The 18,039-nt window shown below is 46.7% G+C and overlaps 1 protein-coding gene across 2 annotated transcripts in view; it reads right to left on the bottom strand.

The window, feature by feature from the left end:
* The window catches only part of HEG1 (heart development protein with EGF like domains 1), an 84,085-nt gene that overhangs the window by 32,404 nt on the left and 33,642 nt on the right, over positions 1–18,039 (bottom strand). For both annotated transcript variants that reach the window (XM_086402075.1, XM_086402068.1), the window contains 7 exons: positions 16,196–16,492; positions 13,947–15,308; positions 11,852–11,971; positions 11,106–11,225; positions 5,953–6,056; positions 2,726–2,784; positions 2,244–2,404 (listed from right to left, as the gene is read on the bottom strand). In XM_086402075.1, coding sequence (XP_086258201.1) covers positions 2,244–2,404; positions 2,726–2,784; positions 5,953–6,056; positions 11,106–11,225; positions 11,852–11,971; positions 13,947–15,308; positions 16,196–16,492 — 2,223 coding nt within the window. The remainder of the gene's footprint in view (positions 1–2,243; positions 2,405–2,725; positions 2,785–5,952; positions 6,057–11,105; positions 11,226–11,851; positions 11,972–13,946; positions 15,309–16,195; positions 16,493–18,039) is intronic.

Raw genomic sequence — 18,039 nt, 5'->3', positions numbered from 1 at the left:
AAGCCAATGTCATGTTTTCCCTCTGCCCTGCCCGCAAAGCCCGCCTGCGGGCAAATACCACTTGCCTTGCTGAAGTGACTCTGCCCTCAATCGAAGCAGATTCCCGCGAAGGCAGGCGAAGCTGGCCCTGGCTTTGTGACGGAGGGGTTGCTGTCCTCCAGATTTTTAATATTTTGTCATCAATCCGTCAAATAGAACCACATATAATGCAGTTTTCATTTTAAGCCTGGCGATGTGATTTTTCTGCATCCACAATTCCCATGGTCCTTCCTGGGCATAACATCCGCCAAACAGACAATGAGAACTGATGTAAATCTAAGGCTGGGGCACTCCTCTGGGGGGTTTCCAAGGACTCGAAACCTCTGGAGAGATGAGAGCTACAGTTCTTTGAAAGGCGAGGAAGTAGATGTTTTGTGAATTGAAAGGGAAAATCCCGCCCATCCAATGGCAGCATCCAGGGTAGCCCACGGCCTCTCATATGCTGGGAACAACCAGATGTCAAAACCTGACCGCTTCTGCTCATCCAGCCCGACTCTCTAGCACTCAGAGAGGTGAGTGAGACACCAAACACAGGCTGGCAAAACCTGGAGAAGCCCTGGGAGGGCAAACAGAGAAGGGAGGCCGGGTTCAGCCAGGAGGCTCAGCTGTCTTTGATCTCAGGGGCTCGGAAAGCAGAGTCAAAGAACAGGCACCAGCCCCTGTGTGGGCAGAAATATATGGGAAATCTCTATATCTTCCTCTCAATTTTTCTATGAAACTAACACTGCTCTAAATATTTTTTTTTAAGTCTTTAAAAAATAAAAAGCATGGGACTTTGGCAAGGAAGCAAGGGAAGACAGGAGCTTTCCCATGAGCAGCTGGAAGAAGGAGGGCCACAGCATGAGCAGGGCAGCCACCGGTAGGGCCTTACAAACCCATATATCTGGCCACTTGATTGGCAAGACATGAAATGTGTTCACTGAGGACAAAGCAGTAACCTGATACAATGTTGACCATGCAGAACACACAGCATACGTGTTTTATGAACTGAAAGGTGCCCTTTCCCCTTTCTGGGAAGGAAAAAGCAAGACCTTTGCATCACTGGCAAGAAAAAGAAAGCCCAATCAAAGAGTTCCTGCCTCAAAAGGTAGAGCACAGTATGAGAGGGCAGGAACTTTTTAGCTAATTCCCCAATGAAGCTGAATGATAGCAACTTCAACTCCAGAATGTTGGGCTCTTTCCTTTTTCCTTCAAGTGAATAACTAGCCCTGAAATGGGCCAAAGCTCTAGCATTTATCCCAGAACAAAAGGTGAGCTCCCAGCTCTACAGAGCACAGTCCACAAGGAGGGCTTTTAGGACCAGCTCTTACAAAGCTCTGGCCCACCGGGAAGGTCCAGGATCTGCTCGCAGACAGAGGGCCAAACCTGCTACCTACAGTTGAGCATCTGGGCACCAGATGGGGAGGCTGACTCTGACTCTGCGTCCCTCACCAGTCCTGTGTGTAGTAAAATGAGCCAACCAGAGCCAGCTCAGACCACTTATGAGACGCAGCGGGGGCAGGCCCCCCTGCATGAGGAAGCACTTTTGATGCCAGCAGAATTTTCCCATCCCAGAGGCGAAAGCTCCCTTCCAAGACCCAAATTTGCCTTCCAAACTTGTTCCTAATCCCTTTATTCATCTGTTTCACACCAGATGCTCTGTAGAAGCTAACAGATAAAGAACAAGAAAAGAGAAATCACGGACGGCACCATGAGCTGTCTGGCCTCTAATCTTCATCTATGTGTCTGTGCATTTAGAATCTGCAAACAAATACACAGGAGGATGGGAGACACTGCGCGTGCTGTATTTACCTAACAGCATGTCATGATGACGGTTTCGGGCCATTGACAAGTGTTGTACATTCTGTGTGTGAATTCTACCTCCCCAGAGGGAGGGAGCCTTTCAAGGGAAAGAAGAGTGATTTCTGCTTCATTACATCTGCTCCTATATCCCTTCCAATACCAACGCTGTAGAGGAGAAACAGAAACAGCATGCCAAGGACTGGGAGACTTCAAGGCTGTGTGTACAGGATTGTGTGTGTGTGTGGGGGGGCACATGTACACAAAGATATACACACACAAAGCCCTTGTGCTTAATGCCCATTTCAAAGACAGGCCAGCTCTATGACAAGTTTCTTGGACCTGCGCCCAGAAGGCCTTACACATCTACCCTAGGTCTGTGCCTAACTGGATGGGGGGGTCCTCCCAGAGGGCCCCTCTCTTACCTCTAAAGATCCGCCTCTGAGACCCCAAAAGTTGGCAGACCTCCGCAGAGGCCCAGCAGGAGTTGACGCATTTCTGCATCCTGTCGGCCAGGTCGAACAGCGTCACGTTGGAGGCCAGGGAAAAGGTGGCTTGCAGTGACATCACCACAACACTGGACTCCCTACAGGCAAAGTATGCATGTTTTAATCATCCTAACCTGATACGTGGGTCCCAGGATTTTTGGAAAATGAGTGTCCTCCCCATTCTCCAGTGAGGGCCTGGGAGAGCATGAAGGTTCTGTGACCTTGGCCTGGGATCACCCCTCGTAGCCTACAATGAACTGACCTAACTCACAGATAGGTCCTCTTCCAAAAGGTTCTCCATGAGAAATTACTTTACAGTCAAAATAGGGGCCAGTTTTGTTGCCATCACACTTGTTAGAATATCCTCCCCTTTCTATAGGACTGGTCCACAAACAAGTACATATAATCCTGCTACTTACCTAGAAACATGAGCTGTGGATCGGGTATAACCAGGTAATGTTGAGAAACACACATTTAACTGAAAGGAAGAAGTTTATCATTAACTGTAAGTCAGACAAAAAAAGCCTTGAACCTAGAACCAATTTCCTATTTTCAAGATCAAACAGGCATTCTCCAGTCATGGAGTTATCAGCAGGCAGCCTCACACAGGAGTGGTGCCCTTCTTTTTGTTCCTTTCTTAAATGCCTTTCTGCTCTCACTCTGTTGTTCCATGAGCACAAAGGGAGAGAGGCAGATAGTAAATCAGTGAGGGGAAACCTTGGCAGGAAATGATGTTCAGAATAGCGCCCTTGGATGCAAAACATCTTCAAAGGAGCAGATCTCATCTAAGACCCAGGGTTTCAAAAAACCTCAGAGGCAACTGTTTATTTGGACTTTGCACAGTGAACAAGACTTCCTGAGAAGGCTGGGTTCCTTTCAGCTCCCTCAGGTCTGGCAGGCCTTACACAGACCCTTGGTAATCTACAATGAGTTGACCTAACTCACAGATAGATCCTCTTCAAAAAGGCTCTCCGTGAGAAATTACATTACATGGGTCAAGAGCCCTTTTGTTGAGAGCAAATTAAGAGTGACTCCCTGTGTTTGCCTTGTGCCCTTGGAAAGAGCAGAAAACCCCTGTGGGGCATGATATACCATGCCTGCCTCCCCACTCCGCCCATAGCATGAACTGGGGCTTGGGGCTTCCTTCCATGCAGCTGAGGGTCTCAATACCTCGACCAATGCAGTCTACCTGTCTTCAAAGCGTGTGTCAGACATATCTCATCCTTCACAAGATGGATTCAGACACAGGATACTATCAAACCCTTTTTGTCTTTGTATTAACATTGCTTTATATTCATAAGGCAATGATGTATTATTATTAAATTTTCTTTTTCCCCAGGAAAAAACAGAAATAGCATATTTCAGAACAGAGCGGCATCTTGGGAAAGGCCATTTGAGTCACAGCCTAAATCCTTTCTAGTCATTCCCTAAATCTTTGCTATTTCTTGGGGGTAGGGATGTCACATCACTAATAAATTATATGTTGATACTGGGTGTGTGTGAGTGTGTTGCTTCAGTCATGTCCCACTCTTTGTGACCCTATGGACTGCATGCAGCCCATCAGGTTCCTCTGTCCGTGGGATTTTCCAGGCAAGAATACTGGAGTGGGTTGCCGTGCCTGGGTTGCCCAGGAATCAAATCTGTGTCTCCTGCATTTCCTGCATTGACAGGCGGATTCTTCACCACTGAGCCACCAGGGAAGCCGGTTGATATTGGGTAAAACTGAGCAAAGCAGATGGGTCATTGAGGACTGTGTAATGGGAAGGACTATATCTCTGCAGGAGGTTCTTAGCCCCTATACTATCTTAGAAGGAAATACTGACCTACAGCCCAGCAAAGAGGCAGCTGCAGTAGGGTGCCAAGAACACTCACTATAGGGTTAGTAGACATAAAACCCTGCCATTTAGTAAAGAATTTGACCTTAACCAAAGAGAGGTCCAGCCCTTGACTCCTGGAAGGTAATCTCTAATCCTTTGGAATGTCCTGCCTTTGTAGATCTGGAAGCCCTGGCCACTCCAGATAGTCTAATAGTATGATTTATGCTGGGGGTTTTGAGTTACAAGGTACCAGCTGGACCTCCAGAGGGGCTAGAGACTCAGGTCAGGATTACAGACAACTATCTGTGTTTTGGCTTCAGACACCAAGGCTCGGTGAGTCTGCCTGGTTGGCGATGCTCCATGAATACTGTATACATCATTGCCGAGAGGAGTTAACCCTGTCTATGACCTCACAGAGAGAGGATGACTGGAATGAATTTGAAACCCTTCTGGACTTTGTCCCATGCATCTCTTCCCTTGGCTGTTACCTGGCTCTTTCCACTGTAATAAACCCTAATGTTGAATTTAACAACTTTCAGTGAGATTTCTGAGTACTTCTAGTGCATTATCAAAACTGTCTCTTGGAGATTCCTGAACTCACAATTGGTATCAGAAGTGACAGTGGTCTAGCGGATTGTTTCCTAACTTTGCACCTGCTCTGTGTAATCTCAGGCAATGTCATTAACTTCCAGAGCCCTCCAGGTTTTCATCTGTAAAGGTGTTGGCAATACCTCTTACAGGAGGCAAAGTGCCTGCTACAGAGTAGATGCTCATACAGAAAGGGAACTGGAATCTAATTTTTACACAAATCAAACCCATGGTCTTCTAAAATCTTATAGGTTTTGGCTAATATACTCTTACCCATAAAGAACAAGTAAAATTAAAATCAGAAATCAATCTCTAAAACTTATTTTAATGGCAAATTTCAAGTTTCTGAGCATTAACTCAGACTCTGGTAGCAGCTGAGAAGCAAAATACTGTTTGAGCTTCATTTCTGACTCTTCTTCCTTCCTCTCCACTTTTACTTTTTTCCTGACAAAAAGGAGGAGAGGAGGGAAAGAAGAAGAATCAAAGGCCCCCAGATAATCCATTCAGTGAATTCTCAACCCTGGATAATGGGATTAAAGTCCACCTTTGTCATTCCCTTGAGAAAAAGCATCATTCTCCCCAAGTTCTGCTGCTGCTGCTAAGTCGCTTCAGCTGTGTCCGACTCTGTGCAACCCCATAGATGGCAGCCCACCAGGCTCCCGTCCCTGGGATTCTCCAGGCAAGAACACTGGAGTGGGTTGCCATTTCCTTCTCCAATGCATGAAAGTGAAAAGTGAAAGTGAAGTCGCTTGGTCGTGTTCAACCCTTGGCGACCCCATGGACTGCAGCCTACCAGGCTCCTCCATCCATGGGATTTTCCAGGCAAGAGTACTGGAGTGGAGTGCCATTGCCTTCTCCGCCCCAAGTTCTGAGACACACACAAAAAAGTCACATAGCAGGTCAACAGCAGATGGGATGGCAGGATTCTCTAGGTCTTTCCTCTTTACCAACAGCTCTTACTAGTGCATGTCATCTAAGTGTGTGACATGGAAAAGAAATAAATGCCAAGGCATTGATAAAAGCAGTTCAGGAAGACACATTAGAAGAAATGCTTCTACCAACATCACTAGTTCTCAACACCTCCCTACTATTTCTGAGAGGCCTTTAATTTTACCCTGACATTCGCCTTTCAAGTATGATAGAAATGAAGATACAGGTGATCCTCAGGAAGTTTCCACTCTGAATAAAATCTGTTCTAGAAAACAAAGGAGTAGCAGGGAGATGCCTCTTGGGAAACTTACCATTTTGGTGATCTCATTTTCAACTTCACGGAGGTCTGAATGTTTTTCCACAGTGGTATTAAGAAATGTTTTCTTTAGTTTAAACTCTGTCACGAAGGTTCTAACTGAAAATGAAAACATAACCTGTTAGACCTCACAAGGTCAACCTGCACAAGTGTGAGCATCTATAAATCTCAGGGCACCCAGCTTTCCTCCACCTCCCAGGATGCTCTCTAAACATTTCTTTCTCCTGGAGGGTGGAGACCACCTCTCCCTCCTCAGGGCTCCTCTAGCAACATGAGCACCTACTCAGTTGAGCTGAAGGCTGAGACTGAGCAGACCTCTGGGTGAGAGGCTCCAAGGAGCCTTTAGCCTACATGGGCACAAGCCTTCCTCACCTCTCCAGTGGGCTCTCACACCTTGGATGCTCAGTAAAGCTGTGGCAGAGAAGAGAGGTGAGCTAAGGACACAGTTCAAGGAGGAGGGGAGGGAGACCTGGGGCTGGAAAGACTTGTCAACCCCTATAAAGCTTTGGATGAAGCAAAGTTCTTGCTTTCTAGGTCTTTTATCAAGTTAGTTAGCAAGCCCTAACTTCAAGGGTGTGCTCTGATTTCCTCTTCTCATTAGTCACCTCTATCCAATCCCTATTCCTCTTGCTCAGAGGAAATGTCTGTTCTATCATTGATAAAAGAGGCTTCCAGAAGCTGGGTTACTTCCCAGGATCACCCAGCTCCCAAGGGCCAAAATTAACATTTAACATCACGTGCGTCCATGTTCCAAGGTGTTCTACCCCCTAAACCCACAGACCCCTGAGGAATCCAACAGTCTAAGGGCAACTAAGTGGCTGCAGAGAAAGGTGTCAAACATCTGCAGCAGGACCCCACCCCAGGGAGCTGTCAGACTCCATGATGATAAGCTGTATATGAAAACAACCCATATTCAAGATACCGTTGGGTTCAGACACAAAAGCATGTAGCCCCATTTTCCAAGGTCCATTTCACTCCTAAAATAAAATTCCAGTTAACATCAATTTGTGCTGATTGGGCCTGAGGGGAATGGAACTTACAAATGGGTAGGCAATCAAAAATTAGGGTAGCCTGCCTTATATCTGGTTCTTATCTTCCTTTAGATTAAATTCTTATCTCTCCCTCTGGACAAGAAAAAAAAAAATCTCAACACAGAAACCCATGAAGCTGCTCTTTCACAGAAAGCTTGCCTGCTGAATTAAGAAAAAGGCCCACAAATGAGCCAGGGAAAACATTTAACATCGTATACTTACTGTCTAAAGCCCTTAATCCTTATTTAACATCTTTTTGCTTGTTCTACAGTTCAGTGAAGCCAGCTGCTTAGGACTCTTTCTGAGCGGCAGGGAGCTCTTTGAAAACATTCTTGGCCAAATGAAAGCGTTTCAGCACACTCTAATTTGCATGTTCCTCTGATGTTTATGAACAATGAAGCTAAATGACTTGAAAAGGGAAAGATGATTGTTAACACAGTAAGCGGCTCTCCTCCTGATCCACGGTGCCTGTGGGACACTCCACACACAGGCTTCCAGAACAGTCCCCCCACTCCATCCTCAGGTCTAGGTCTGCACCCAGACTCTCTGTGCAGAAACACACATATGGTAACCGGCAAGTACAGATCTCTTCTCAATCAGCGCAGTAAACATGGCCTCTGCATCCGTGTGAACGTGAATAAGGCTCCACAGTGTCCCCCAGGCATAGTCACATCTTCACACTGCAGTTACATCATCTGGCTCTAGGGCAATTTTTTCACTGGTGATTTACTCTTAAAAGATCCATAATTATTGCTCTGTATTCAGAGTAGTTTATCACTTTCATTGCTTTCAGTTCTGGTCCAAGAGATTAGAAACCTAATGTCAAAGGATACCTCCCATCTGAAGAATCCTACCACTTTCCAAGCTTGCTCAAATACATTATTTTATTTGCTCTTCATAATATCCTTGAGTGGGAAGCAGAGCAGGTGGTAATCTGATTTTACAGATGAGGAAATTGAGGCTCAGGGAGTCACTGTGCTGTACATGCTGACCCTGGAACTGGAAACCTGGCATTTGAGTCTCTGGGCAAGTATACTTTTCCATACTGTTTCAAAATAAAATCATTTCCGTCTCCGTTCTTAAACAGAAAACTCCTTGCTTACTTCCTACAGGGTGCAGCTAGGAATAGGTTACGAGCATGTCTTGACTTTGACTGATGTCTATATTCTCAGATTTTTCTACCTTAAAAAATAACACTTTGACTTGATCCCTGTATTTTAAACAATTTTCAAATTCGACCCTTATTTTAGTAGGGTACAAGTTGCTGAAATACATTTCTAGCCCCAAGATGTAGCTACACCTGCCTGGGGTGCCACATCAGCAAGTCCAACTTTCAAGTTCCTAAAATGCTCCCCTTGATTAGTAATGCAGCGCATCAGTCAGCCCATCCTCAATAGTGAAGCCAACTCTGGGCTCTAAACTTTTTTCTACATAAGGTCAGATATGCAACCCTAGACAATCATGCCCTGTTTCCCCATTGCTGCTTCTATGTTCTATAAAACTCAGTTCAGTTCAGTTGCTCAGTCATGTCCAACTCTTTGCAACCCCATGGACTGCAGCATCCCAGGCTTCCCTGTCCATCACCAACTCCCGGAGCTTGCTCAAACTCATGTCCATTGAGCAGGTGATGCCATCCAGCCATCTCATCCTTTGTCGTCGTCTTCTCCTCCTGCCTTCAATCTTTCTCAGCATCAGGGTCTTTTCCAATGAGTCAGCTCTTCACATCAGGCGGCCAAAGTACTGGAGCTTCAGCTTCAGCATCAGCCCTTCCAATGAATATTCATGACTGATTTCTTTAGGATTGACTGGTTGGATCTCCTTGCAGTCCAAGGGACTCTCAAGAGTCTTCTCCAACAGCACAGTTCAAAAACATCAATTCTTCGGCACTCAGCTTTCTTTTGGTCCAACTCTCACATCCATGAATGACTACTGGAAAAACCATAGCTTTGACTAGATGGACCTTGGTTAGCAAAGTAATGTCTCTGCTTTTTAATATGCTATCTAGGTTAGTCATAACTTTCCTTCCAAGGAGCAAGCCATCTTTTAGTTTCATGGCTGCAATCACCATCTACAGTGATTTTGGAGCCCAGAAAAATAAAGTCTGTCACTGTTTCCATTTTTTCCCCATCTACTTATGCCATGAAGTGATGGGACCAGATGCCATGATCTTAGTTTTCTTAATGTTGAGTTTTAAGCCAACTTTTTCACTTTCATCAAGAGGCTCTTTAGTTCCTTTTTGCTTTCTGCCATAAGGGTGGTGCCATCTGCATATGTGAGGTTATTGATATTTCTCCCAGCAATCTTGATTCCAGCTTGTGCTTCATCCAGCCCAGCATTTCCCATGATGTACTCTGCATATAAGTTAAATAAGCAGAGTGACAATATACAGCCTTGATATACTCCTTTCCCGATTTGAAACAAGTCTGTTGTTCCATGTCCAGTTCTAACTGTTACTTCTTGACCTGCATACAGATTTCTCAGGAGGCAGATAAGGTGGTCTGGTATTTCTATCTCTTTCAGAATTTTTCACAGTTTGTTGTGATCCACACAGTCAAAGGCTTTGGCATAGTCAATAAAGCAGAAGATGTTTTTCTGGAACTCTCTTCCTTTTTCAATGATCCAACGGATGTTGGCAATTTGATCTCTGGTTCCTCTGCCTTTTCTAAATCCAGCTTGAACATCTGGAAGCTCATGGTTCATGTACTGTTGAAGCCTGGCTTGGAGAATTTTGAGCATTACTTTACTAGCGTGTGAGATGAGTGCAATTGTGCAGTAGTTTGAGCATTCTTTGGCATTGCCTTTCTTTGGGACTGGAATGAAAACTGACCTTTTCCAGTCCTGTGGCCACTGCTGAGTTTTCCAAATTTGCTGGCATATTGAGTGCAGCACTTTAACACTCAGTAAAACTCACTCTTGCCCAAAGTAGCTCCAAAAGAGTGTTCCTCACATGGTTTGTGAGGCCCTGTACTTCCCCAGTCCATGAATTACTTTCCCTTTAATAAAGGACATCAAATTCGTTACCAAATTGTTTTAATTTTGTCATTTGACACCACCTTCTTAAAAAGTCTTGATGATCCTCCTCAGCTCATGGGCAGTAGAAATCACACAAATAACAATTTCAAAGGATACAGACATTTGTTCTCTCAAAAAAGCATTTACTAAGAACTTTTTCTGTGTTAAATACAACAGTAAGAGATTTAAGATGATTCCAAGTTGTGTCACTGTACCTGACAGTTCCCTTATCTATCTTCGATAACCCCATTCCTCACTTCTAATTTCTTCTAGTTCTTCACTGAACTTGGCATTCTAACGCAGGTTACACACCCTGGGTGCAAAAAAGTTCTTAGGACAAACACAGCCTTGTGTGACGGAAGAACTGTGGGCTGCAAATCTGGCCTCTCACAAAGCAATTATAGAAGCTGGGCCACTGGTTACTTTGCAGGGCCTTAGTTTTCACTTGGGTTGTTTGCTTTTTAACCTGTAAAATGGAGATTATATCTAAAACCAACCAGCTTCCTGGACTCTATTAAATTCAAGGTCAAAATGTGACAAATTGTATGATACAATTTTGGCAGTAGCTTTGTAAAAATGTTATCTACCTGTGGACAAGAACATGAAGATAGTTTTTAAAAATGAGAAGTATGTGCGAATATGGTAGGACAATCAGGGTTTTATTCTCTTTTTTCCTCTCCCTAATTTTTTTCCTTTTTTTTTTTTTTTTACTCTTTGGTTGAACTATCCTTTTGATCTTTTTTTCCCCCTAACTGTAGGGTAAGAACATTAAGCAAATAGTGTTTGCATAAATGATGGCATATTTATGCAGTCACTACAAAGTCTGTATAATATTTTTAATAACATGAAAAATGTTTAAGACATAAAGTTTGTACAAATACCATATGACTTCCAACTGTATAAAAATATAATGTACACTAAAAAAAGACTGCAAATAGAGTGCTACACCTCTGAGTGGTGGAATAATAGTATCTTCTACTCCTATATTCCTTCAGTTTATACCTTGGGCAAATATTGATTTTGATTAGGGAGAAAAACAGTAAATGTTATTTTGCAAAATACATTGTAGTGCAGAGAAAATTCCAAGACAGACGAGCTCTCTCACCCAAATTGCATATCCCTTTTTCCAGCTGGTACCCCACTGGGCATCTGCAGGTGAAGGATCCCTGAGTATTGTTGCACGTGGCTAGGGGTGGGCAGGGGTTCGAGAGGCATTCGTTCACATCTGTGGAGGAGGGAACACAGGACCACAGTGAGTCTGCAGCAGGCAGCACACTCATAATCTGGTATAAGGAGCACTTCCAAGGGCCAGATGGCACTGGATGTGGAGAAAACCAGAAACGAGTGGACGCCGCACTTGTTCTCAAGGGGCCACCAGTCTACTGAGGGTGGGGGCAGCCAGGGGTACAAATAAATATAAATATAAGGCAGGATTTGAAAGTACAGAGAAAGTAAAGGAGGTAAGTATTTTGATGGGAGAGAGAATTAAGGACTGTTTCAAATAACATCTGGACAAAGACTGGAAGGACTTTAATAAGCAGATGTGGGTAGGGGGATTCTAGGCCGAAGCACCAGCACAACGAAGGTCAGAGCAGTAAATTGTGGGAGTTTTCAGGGAGCCGTGGGTGGTCCAGAAATGCAGAGTCCACAGAAGGCAGCCGGACCGTGGCGGCCTGTCAATGTCACTGTCTGACATTACTCTGCAGACAATGCATAAGCATTCCAAACTTCAAGTAAGCAGGGTATGAATTTAAAAATCTTACTGCCCTATGTTTTGGAGGAAAAGGAGCCTATTGCCTGCCTCAGTGTGGCACTACATTATAGACCATCGCAGATGACTTTTCTTCTTACCCACACTGCAGTTGTCCCCTTGCCAGGCAGGTGAGCACACACATCGGTACCCAGGATGTGTGGTGGGATCCACAACGCACTTCCCATCATGAAGACAAGGGTGAGTGGTGCAGCTGTTAACTGAAAACACATTTCCAGAATAGAGCAGTTAATCACACAGCAAAGGTAAAAAGGCAGCTCTAGGTAAATATTTAACTCTCTCAACTAATATTTGATTCTTGCTTATTTCTGTGTACTTGCCCTGAAAAGGCCGTACTATGAAATAGAATGGGTTCCCGGAGGTGCAGAAGAGAAGCGTGGGGACTGGATACCAGCACTGGCTGTGTATACACAGGCATATTAAACAGCTGGATCCCTGAATACAAGCGCTGGTTCAAATCCGAATGCTGCTTACAGATTCCTGAGCCTGGAAATGATGACATTGCCTTGAGATACTTAACAAATTCTACTTGAAACAATGCCTATTTAAAACACACGTTAAGGGGGACATGACACCTGATCAACTATCCTCCTTGCTCCAAGTTTTCTCTTTTTCAAAGATCTCACACTATAAATGGGTCTCCAAATAACTATGCAGTTGTTCAGAAAAAAGCCTGCAAATGAGCACTCTCTTCACACGGTGTGACCATGAGCCCATCTGACTCCGCCAGGCCCCTGCGAGGCCCAGGCCCCACTGTCCTCCTGGACTGCCGGCTCCTGGAGCAGTGACCACACTCTCTGCTTTGGTCTCTATAACTGGCCTTGTCACACTTGTTATACCATAAGTGCCTAATAAAGGTTTCTGACACACACTGAGAAAAATCCAAACTTATAACAGAAGGAGAAAAGTCACCTCCAAGGAGAAAAGTCAGTGGTAGAGTGAGAAAAAGAAGACAAACATCAAGAGTTCTAGCTCCAGAATTTCCCTGAAGACAAATAGGCCGAACCTGAAGACGGTGTCCTTGCTCCTCATGGCTACTTCAGATATACCTAAACGTGTGCACAGCACCTCTATATCCAAACGCTGCACCCACGGGCTCTGTCACAAAAGACACAGCAACAGCCAGTATCAATCCTCCTCCTACTGGTCTAGTTATCACTGCAGGGGCTGTAATCGGCTTTAAGGGACACCTGTGAATTATGTTCTATCTAATATTGGAATATACTTGGCATCTGGAAATGAAGCCTGTGAGTCCTGAAGCAGGACTGCAAACTCGCCAGAAGCAGCAGCCTGCTTCATCTCCTAGTGGCACTCAGACCACCGGCACGAAGCGGGCACTGATGCATCAGGGCTCTCGGGGCTGCGTGGGCTCTATGGCTGGACCACAAGCTGGATGATGGCTGCCTAGTTGGACCTGCCTCCAATGCCCTCCCCTTCTTCCCGCTTTCCTTCAGTCTCCATTTCACATTTTTATCAATAGAGTTTTCCTTGCCTGAGTCTAGACAAACTAAATATCCAGCAAATTTTGACCTTGATATCAAAGGAGGTACCATCCTACTCCCTATTCCCTGTTCTTAAGTGACAAAGAATCAGGTGGATGGTTTTATTTCTCTTGTCCCAGCAACTTTTACATGGATAGAGATACATAACCTCAAGCGCAATGTCACATAGTCACTATGGGAAAGGTCAGTTCATCGTCTTCTCATTGAACATGTCCCTTCACCCACATTTATCAGCCAGCGCCACAGTCTTAGGGAAATCTCAGGGGATCAAGAGACACTTCCCTGGTGACTGGGGCACCAGCTGACTAACCCAGAAGCTTGGGATTCTGATCTGGAAGCAGGCACTTGCTCGCTCTGTGTCTCAGACAAGTCACGTAAAGCTTCTTGACTCCAGTTTCCCACCCTTCAATCTCACTTCACTAGCCCACTCTGGCCTTGTTAAAGGCATGCTTGAAAAGGTCACGCAATTACGGGGCATTACAAGCTACTCACTACTAGTGTCAACACAGCCAACGGCATCTTCTCCTGTCTGCCCTCTGTAACTCAGGGGTGAGAAAAGGGTGAGAAAATGGTCACTGGGGCATTCTTTCCTGCTTTAAGTGATTCAACAGAGAGCACTGAGATCACACCAGAGCCCCGACCAATCCTCGGCGTGTCCACAGCCACGCCCTACCTGCAGCGGGAGACGACGGTGCTGTGGGTGACCGGGTGCTGCTCCGCACAGTGGAGGTGGTCGATGGAGGAGTTAACACCTTAGCTGTAGAGACAGGCGTGGTTCTGGGGGAAGGAGATGTTTTGAGGAAAGGTGAAGCCAGGCTGTTGTCTTCTATAGGGCCAGGCCCTGTTGTTGATTCTTTGGTCAGAGGGAACGATCTGGTGGCAGCATCTCTATCCACTGGGCTCTCTTCTGTGGTGACAGCACCTTCTGTTGTGACTTGGACCACGAGAATTTCAGGACTGGTTGGCGAGAGCTGAACCACTGTCTGTTCTGTTTCTCTGGCCACTGTCTGTCCTGTGGTGGGGCCACCCGTCAGAGCTGCTGTGCTTGACTGGAGGCTAGGGCTGGCCACAGGAGAATGAGAGGTCTCGGGAGTGGTGGCTGCCAAAGCTGGAGACGTGTGGGCTAAGTCGGTGCTCGTGGCTGGAAGGGTTTGCTCAGTGTCTGTAGAAGTGGAGTAGTCTGTGAAAGGCCGGGGTGAAGGGATCCCCAGAGTAGACATCACTGTTACAGCTTTCGTGGCCTCCGCAGGCAGAGTCTGCAGGCTTGGTGGCTTTGATTCTGTAACGGTGTTCTTGAGGTATGGGCTACTCTGGTTCTTAGGAGGATCTGCCGTTTGACTGCTAGGAATAGACGATGCGACTGCTGACATCCGAACTGAAGTCACGGGAGCATCCCTTGTCCTGGGCAGGATGGGGGTAAAAGGTGCATGTGGGAGGGCTGTCTGTGAGTCAGACAGCGAGGCCGGGGCAGATGCCGTCAGGGACACTGACGAGGGTGGAGGCGAGGAGGACAAAGGAGTGGGCGCATCAGGGCTGGACTGCAGGCGGTGAGTGGAGGCCCCAGCAGATGGCAAGGTTGATGAGAACTGGTAGGACTGCGACACTGAGGGCAGGGGCAAGGGTGGCTCCGAGGAAGAAGATGATAATGCACCACCAACAGATTTAGCATCGGTGTCCCGAGGAACCAGAGTGGTCAGCGTATTAAGGGTGGGTGTGTGAGACGGAGAGCTGGCCGTGGACAGAACCAGCGCCCCAGTGGAAGGCTGAGCATGTTCTCCTTGGTGGGATGAGACGTTACTCCTCTCGGTCTGAGCCTGAGAAGAGGGAGAAGAGTCTGAACTCAAAGAGCTTGAGATCTTAACGGAAGAGGTGGAAGTCTCCCTTCCATCCCAGGATGAACTGTTGTCTGTAATGGACAGTAGTGTCCGTTCCCCTTTGGTGAAAGGAGATGAAGCACAGGTATAGTTCGTGTGTTCACTGGAGGTCCTGCAATCAGGATCTGTGCTGCTCGCTCCATCGTAGCTAATCCCAGTCACTGCCAAGGGAAAAAAAACTGCAGTTAGGCCAATCAGACAGGCATCTGTGAACCTGCACTCTGAGACAGACTTTCAGTGTCCGGCCCGTGAACTGCCCCCCGGGGAAGAGACACTTTCTCTGGAGAGACTGTACAGGGAGGCAGCCAGGGTCTGAATGGACCTGCCCTCCTGTGAAGAGCATAGTGGCAGCATTGGAAACGGTAATAAAAGAGAAGTGGGGCCCCAAATAATAGGGAACAGGTCCAAATTCCTTCCACAGACCTTTTTTTTTTTTTTTTGATAAAAGCAAATTAGTATCTGAAAAGCTCTTAAGACCCCAAATAGAACAATTGTTGTGCCTAAATGGAAAAAGGAAAACCCTCCCAACTTTCCATTCTGTATAATGAGATATTTCTTTCCCAGGAGATTGGCCTCAGCCACAACCCGGCCGGGCTCCTTGATTGCAAGCATCCTGGCGGACAAGCAGTGCCAACGTCTCGGGTAAGTGTGGGGGAGGAGAGGGGTAGGGAGGTGGGAGAACCCAGACAGTGCTCTTCACAGGGAGCTGGTAAGACACTTTCCGGGTTGACAGCAAACTCATTCTAGAAAGTGAAGGTGAAAATGTCATGTCAGGCAAGTCACTCAGTCATGTCTGACACTTTGTCACTCCATGAACTATAGCCCACTGGGCTCCTCTGTCCGTGGGATTCTCCAGGCAAGAATACTGGAGTGGGTTGCCATTTCCTTCTCCCAGGGACCTTCCCAACCCAGGGATGGAACCCAGGCCTCCTGCATTGCAGGCAGATTCTTTACCATCTGAGCCACCAGGGAAGCCAAAATCATCCTAGCACCACAAGCAAATTGACAGATATGCCGAGGTAACATGCAAAGAGATCCTGCCCATCACCTCCATGCCCTCCGAAGGTCCTTGTGGCCGCCAGTGACCCCGAGACCGGGCGGGCGTCCCCAGTCACCGTCATGTTTCCCTGCTGTGTGGCACTCTCCATTTCTCCAGTTGTCGCCATCGATCGCTCCACATCCCCGGAAGTCGTGCTACGGTTGGTGAGAGATCGCAGTGTGCGCTCCCCAACTCCAGCGAACGTAGCCAAAGTGTGCGGGCTGTGGGTGCGGACTCCAGGCACTCCCCAGGAAGCCCCCTCCTCAGCTTTGGTACCAGCACCCAGCTCAGGACTGTCTTCGGTGGCTACAAGAGGACAGGAAAGAGGAGGGCTGGTCAGTGTGGTGTACAGCGGGGCTGTGTGAGCCACAACGCTGTCCTCCGCCTTCTCAGGGTCTTTGTCTGAAACTGACGAGGTGAAAACCCAACCTGTGTGTTTTTCCTGCTAACATAGCAGTGACTGAAACCTCCGGAGGCAGTGCGGGATCAGCGCTGCTGTTCACGGGACTTAGATTTACGATAAGTTTCATTACTCCAGTGAACAGGGTCGATACAATATTTCTTCTTGGTGATACATAATAAACAGTGTTTATGTCAGGGAAATTGGTGGCAGTGGTGGGGGGAAGTGAAAGTGAAAGTCGCTCAGCCATGTCCGACCCTTTGTGACCCCATGGACGACACAGTCCACCAAATACTGGAGCGGGTAGCCTTTCCCTTCTCCAGGGGATCTTCCCAACCCAGGGATAGAACCCAAGTCTCCCATATTGCAGGCAGATTCTTTACCAGCTGAGCCACCAGTGAAAACCTAAGTGGGCAAAAAACTAACCCTGCTGGAGCTTCCCACCTGACAAGACCGGGGAGGGAGGCTGGTACTACCCTCAAGGCTTCTACCTCCCAGTGGGACCAGTGACAGCTGATGGATGCAGGCCCGCCATGCTACAGTGCTGTTATTCTACAGGGCAGCTCCTCACCCTAGCACCTAGTGAGAAACGGCATCATGGTTAGAGGTTACGGGTGGGCTTGGTTTTTTTTTTTTTCTTGGTGGGACTGAATAGGAATAGGTGACACATGACTAAATATCCTTTTCCTTTTTTCTTGGGTATATATTTTATGCTATAAACTTAAAGAATCTTAGAGTATTATCAAATAAATCCTTCTTTTCAGAAATGAGGGAAATGAGGACCAATTCTTCTTGGCCTAACTGCTTCATAATCTGGATCTAATGAGAAAAACGGCACTTTTCTGATTCTTATTCCAATTCCTAAGTCAGTCTAGTCCTTGAGAAACCTACCTTGGTGGAAAATGGATGTAAAGCTGAGTATAAGGTCAGTTCACTTCATGATGCTTAGTGTTAAGTGGCTTTGGTCGTATCCAACTCTTTGCAACCCCATGGACTGTGGCCCCCCAGGCTCCTCTGTCCATGGGATTCTCTAGCCAAGAATACTGGAGTGGGTTGCAGTGCCCTCCTCCAGGGGCTCTTTCCAGCCCAGAGATTGAATCCACATCTCTTACACCTCCTGCAAAGGCAGGTGGGTTCTTTACCACTAGTGCCACCCAGGAAACCCTCACTTCATGACAGGTTTGTGTGAACTGATCGGCAGGGATGAACACGGGCACAGGCACACACAGGGAGCTGGGGCAGCACCAGGAAAGCCAGGACCTGGTTGCAGATGTGATCTGACCCTCACGGGGGGACTTAAAAGAGACCCACGCAAAGTCCACCAGGAGAAGCTGGAGAGCTGAGCGTACCTGACCACAATTTCCCTGACAAGGAGGACAGCCCTGCAATGATGTTACACAAAATGTAGGCCAACCACCCCTCTCAGGCTGATAGACTTAACACAGGGGGAAGT

Source organism: Bos grunniens, chromosome 1, assembly GCF_055505025.1.
Source record: "Bos grunniens cultivar Pamir isolate PY7600 chromosome 1, Bosgru_T2T1.0, whole genome shotgun sequence".
Taxonomy (NCBI): Eukaryota; Metazoa; Chordata; class Mammalia; order Artiodactyla; family Bovidae; genus Bos; species Bos grunniens.
This window is presented reverse-complemented; position numbering and strand designations above follow the sequence as displayed.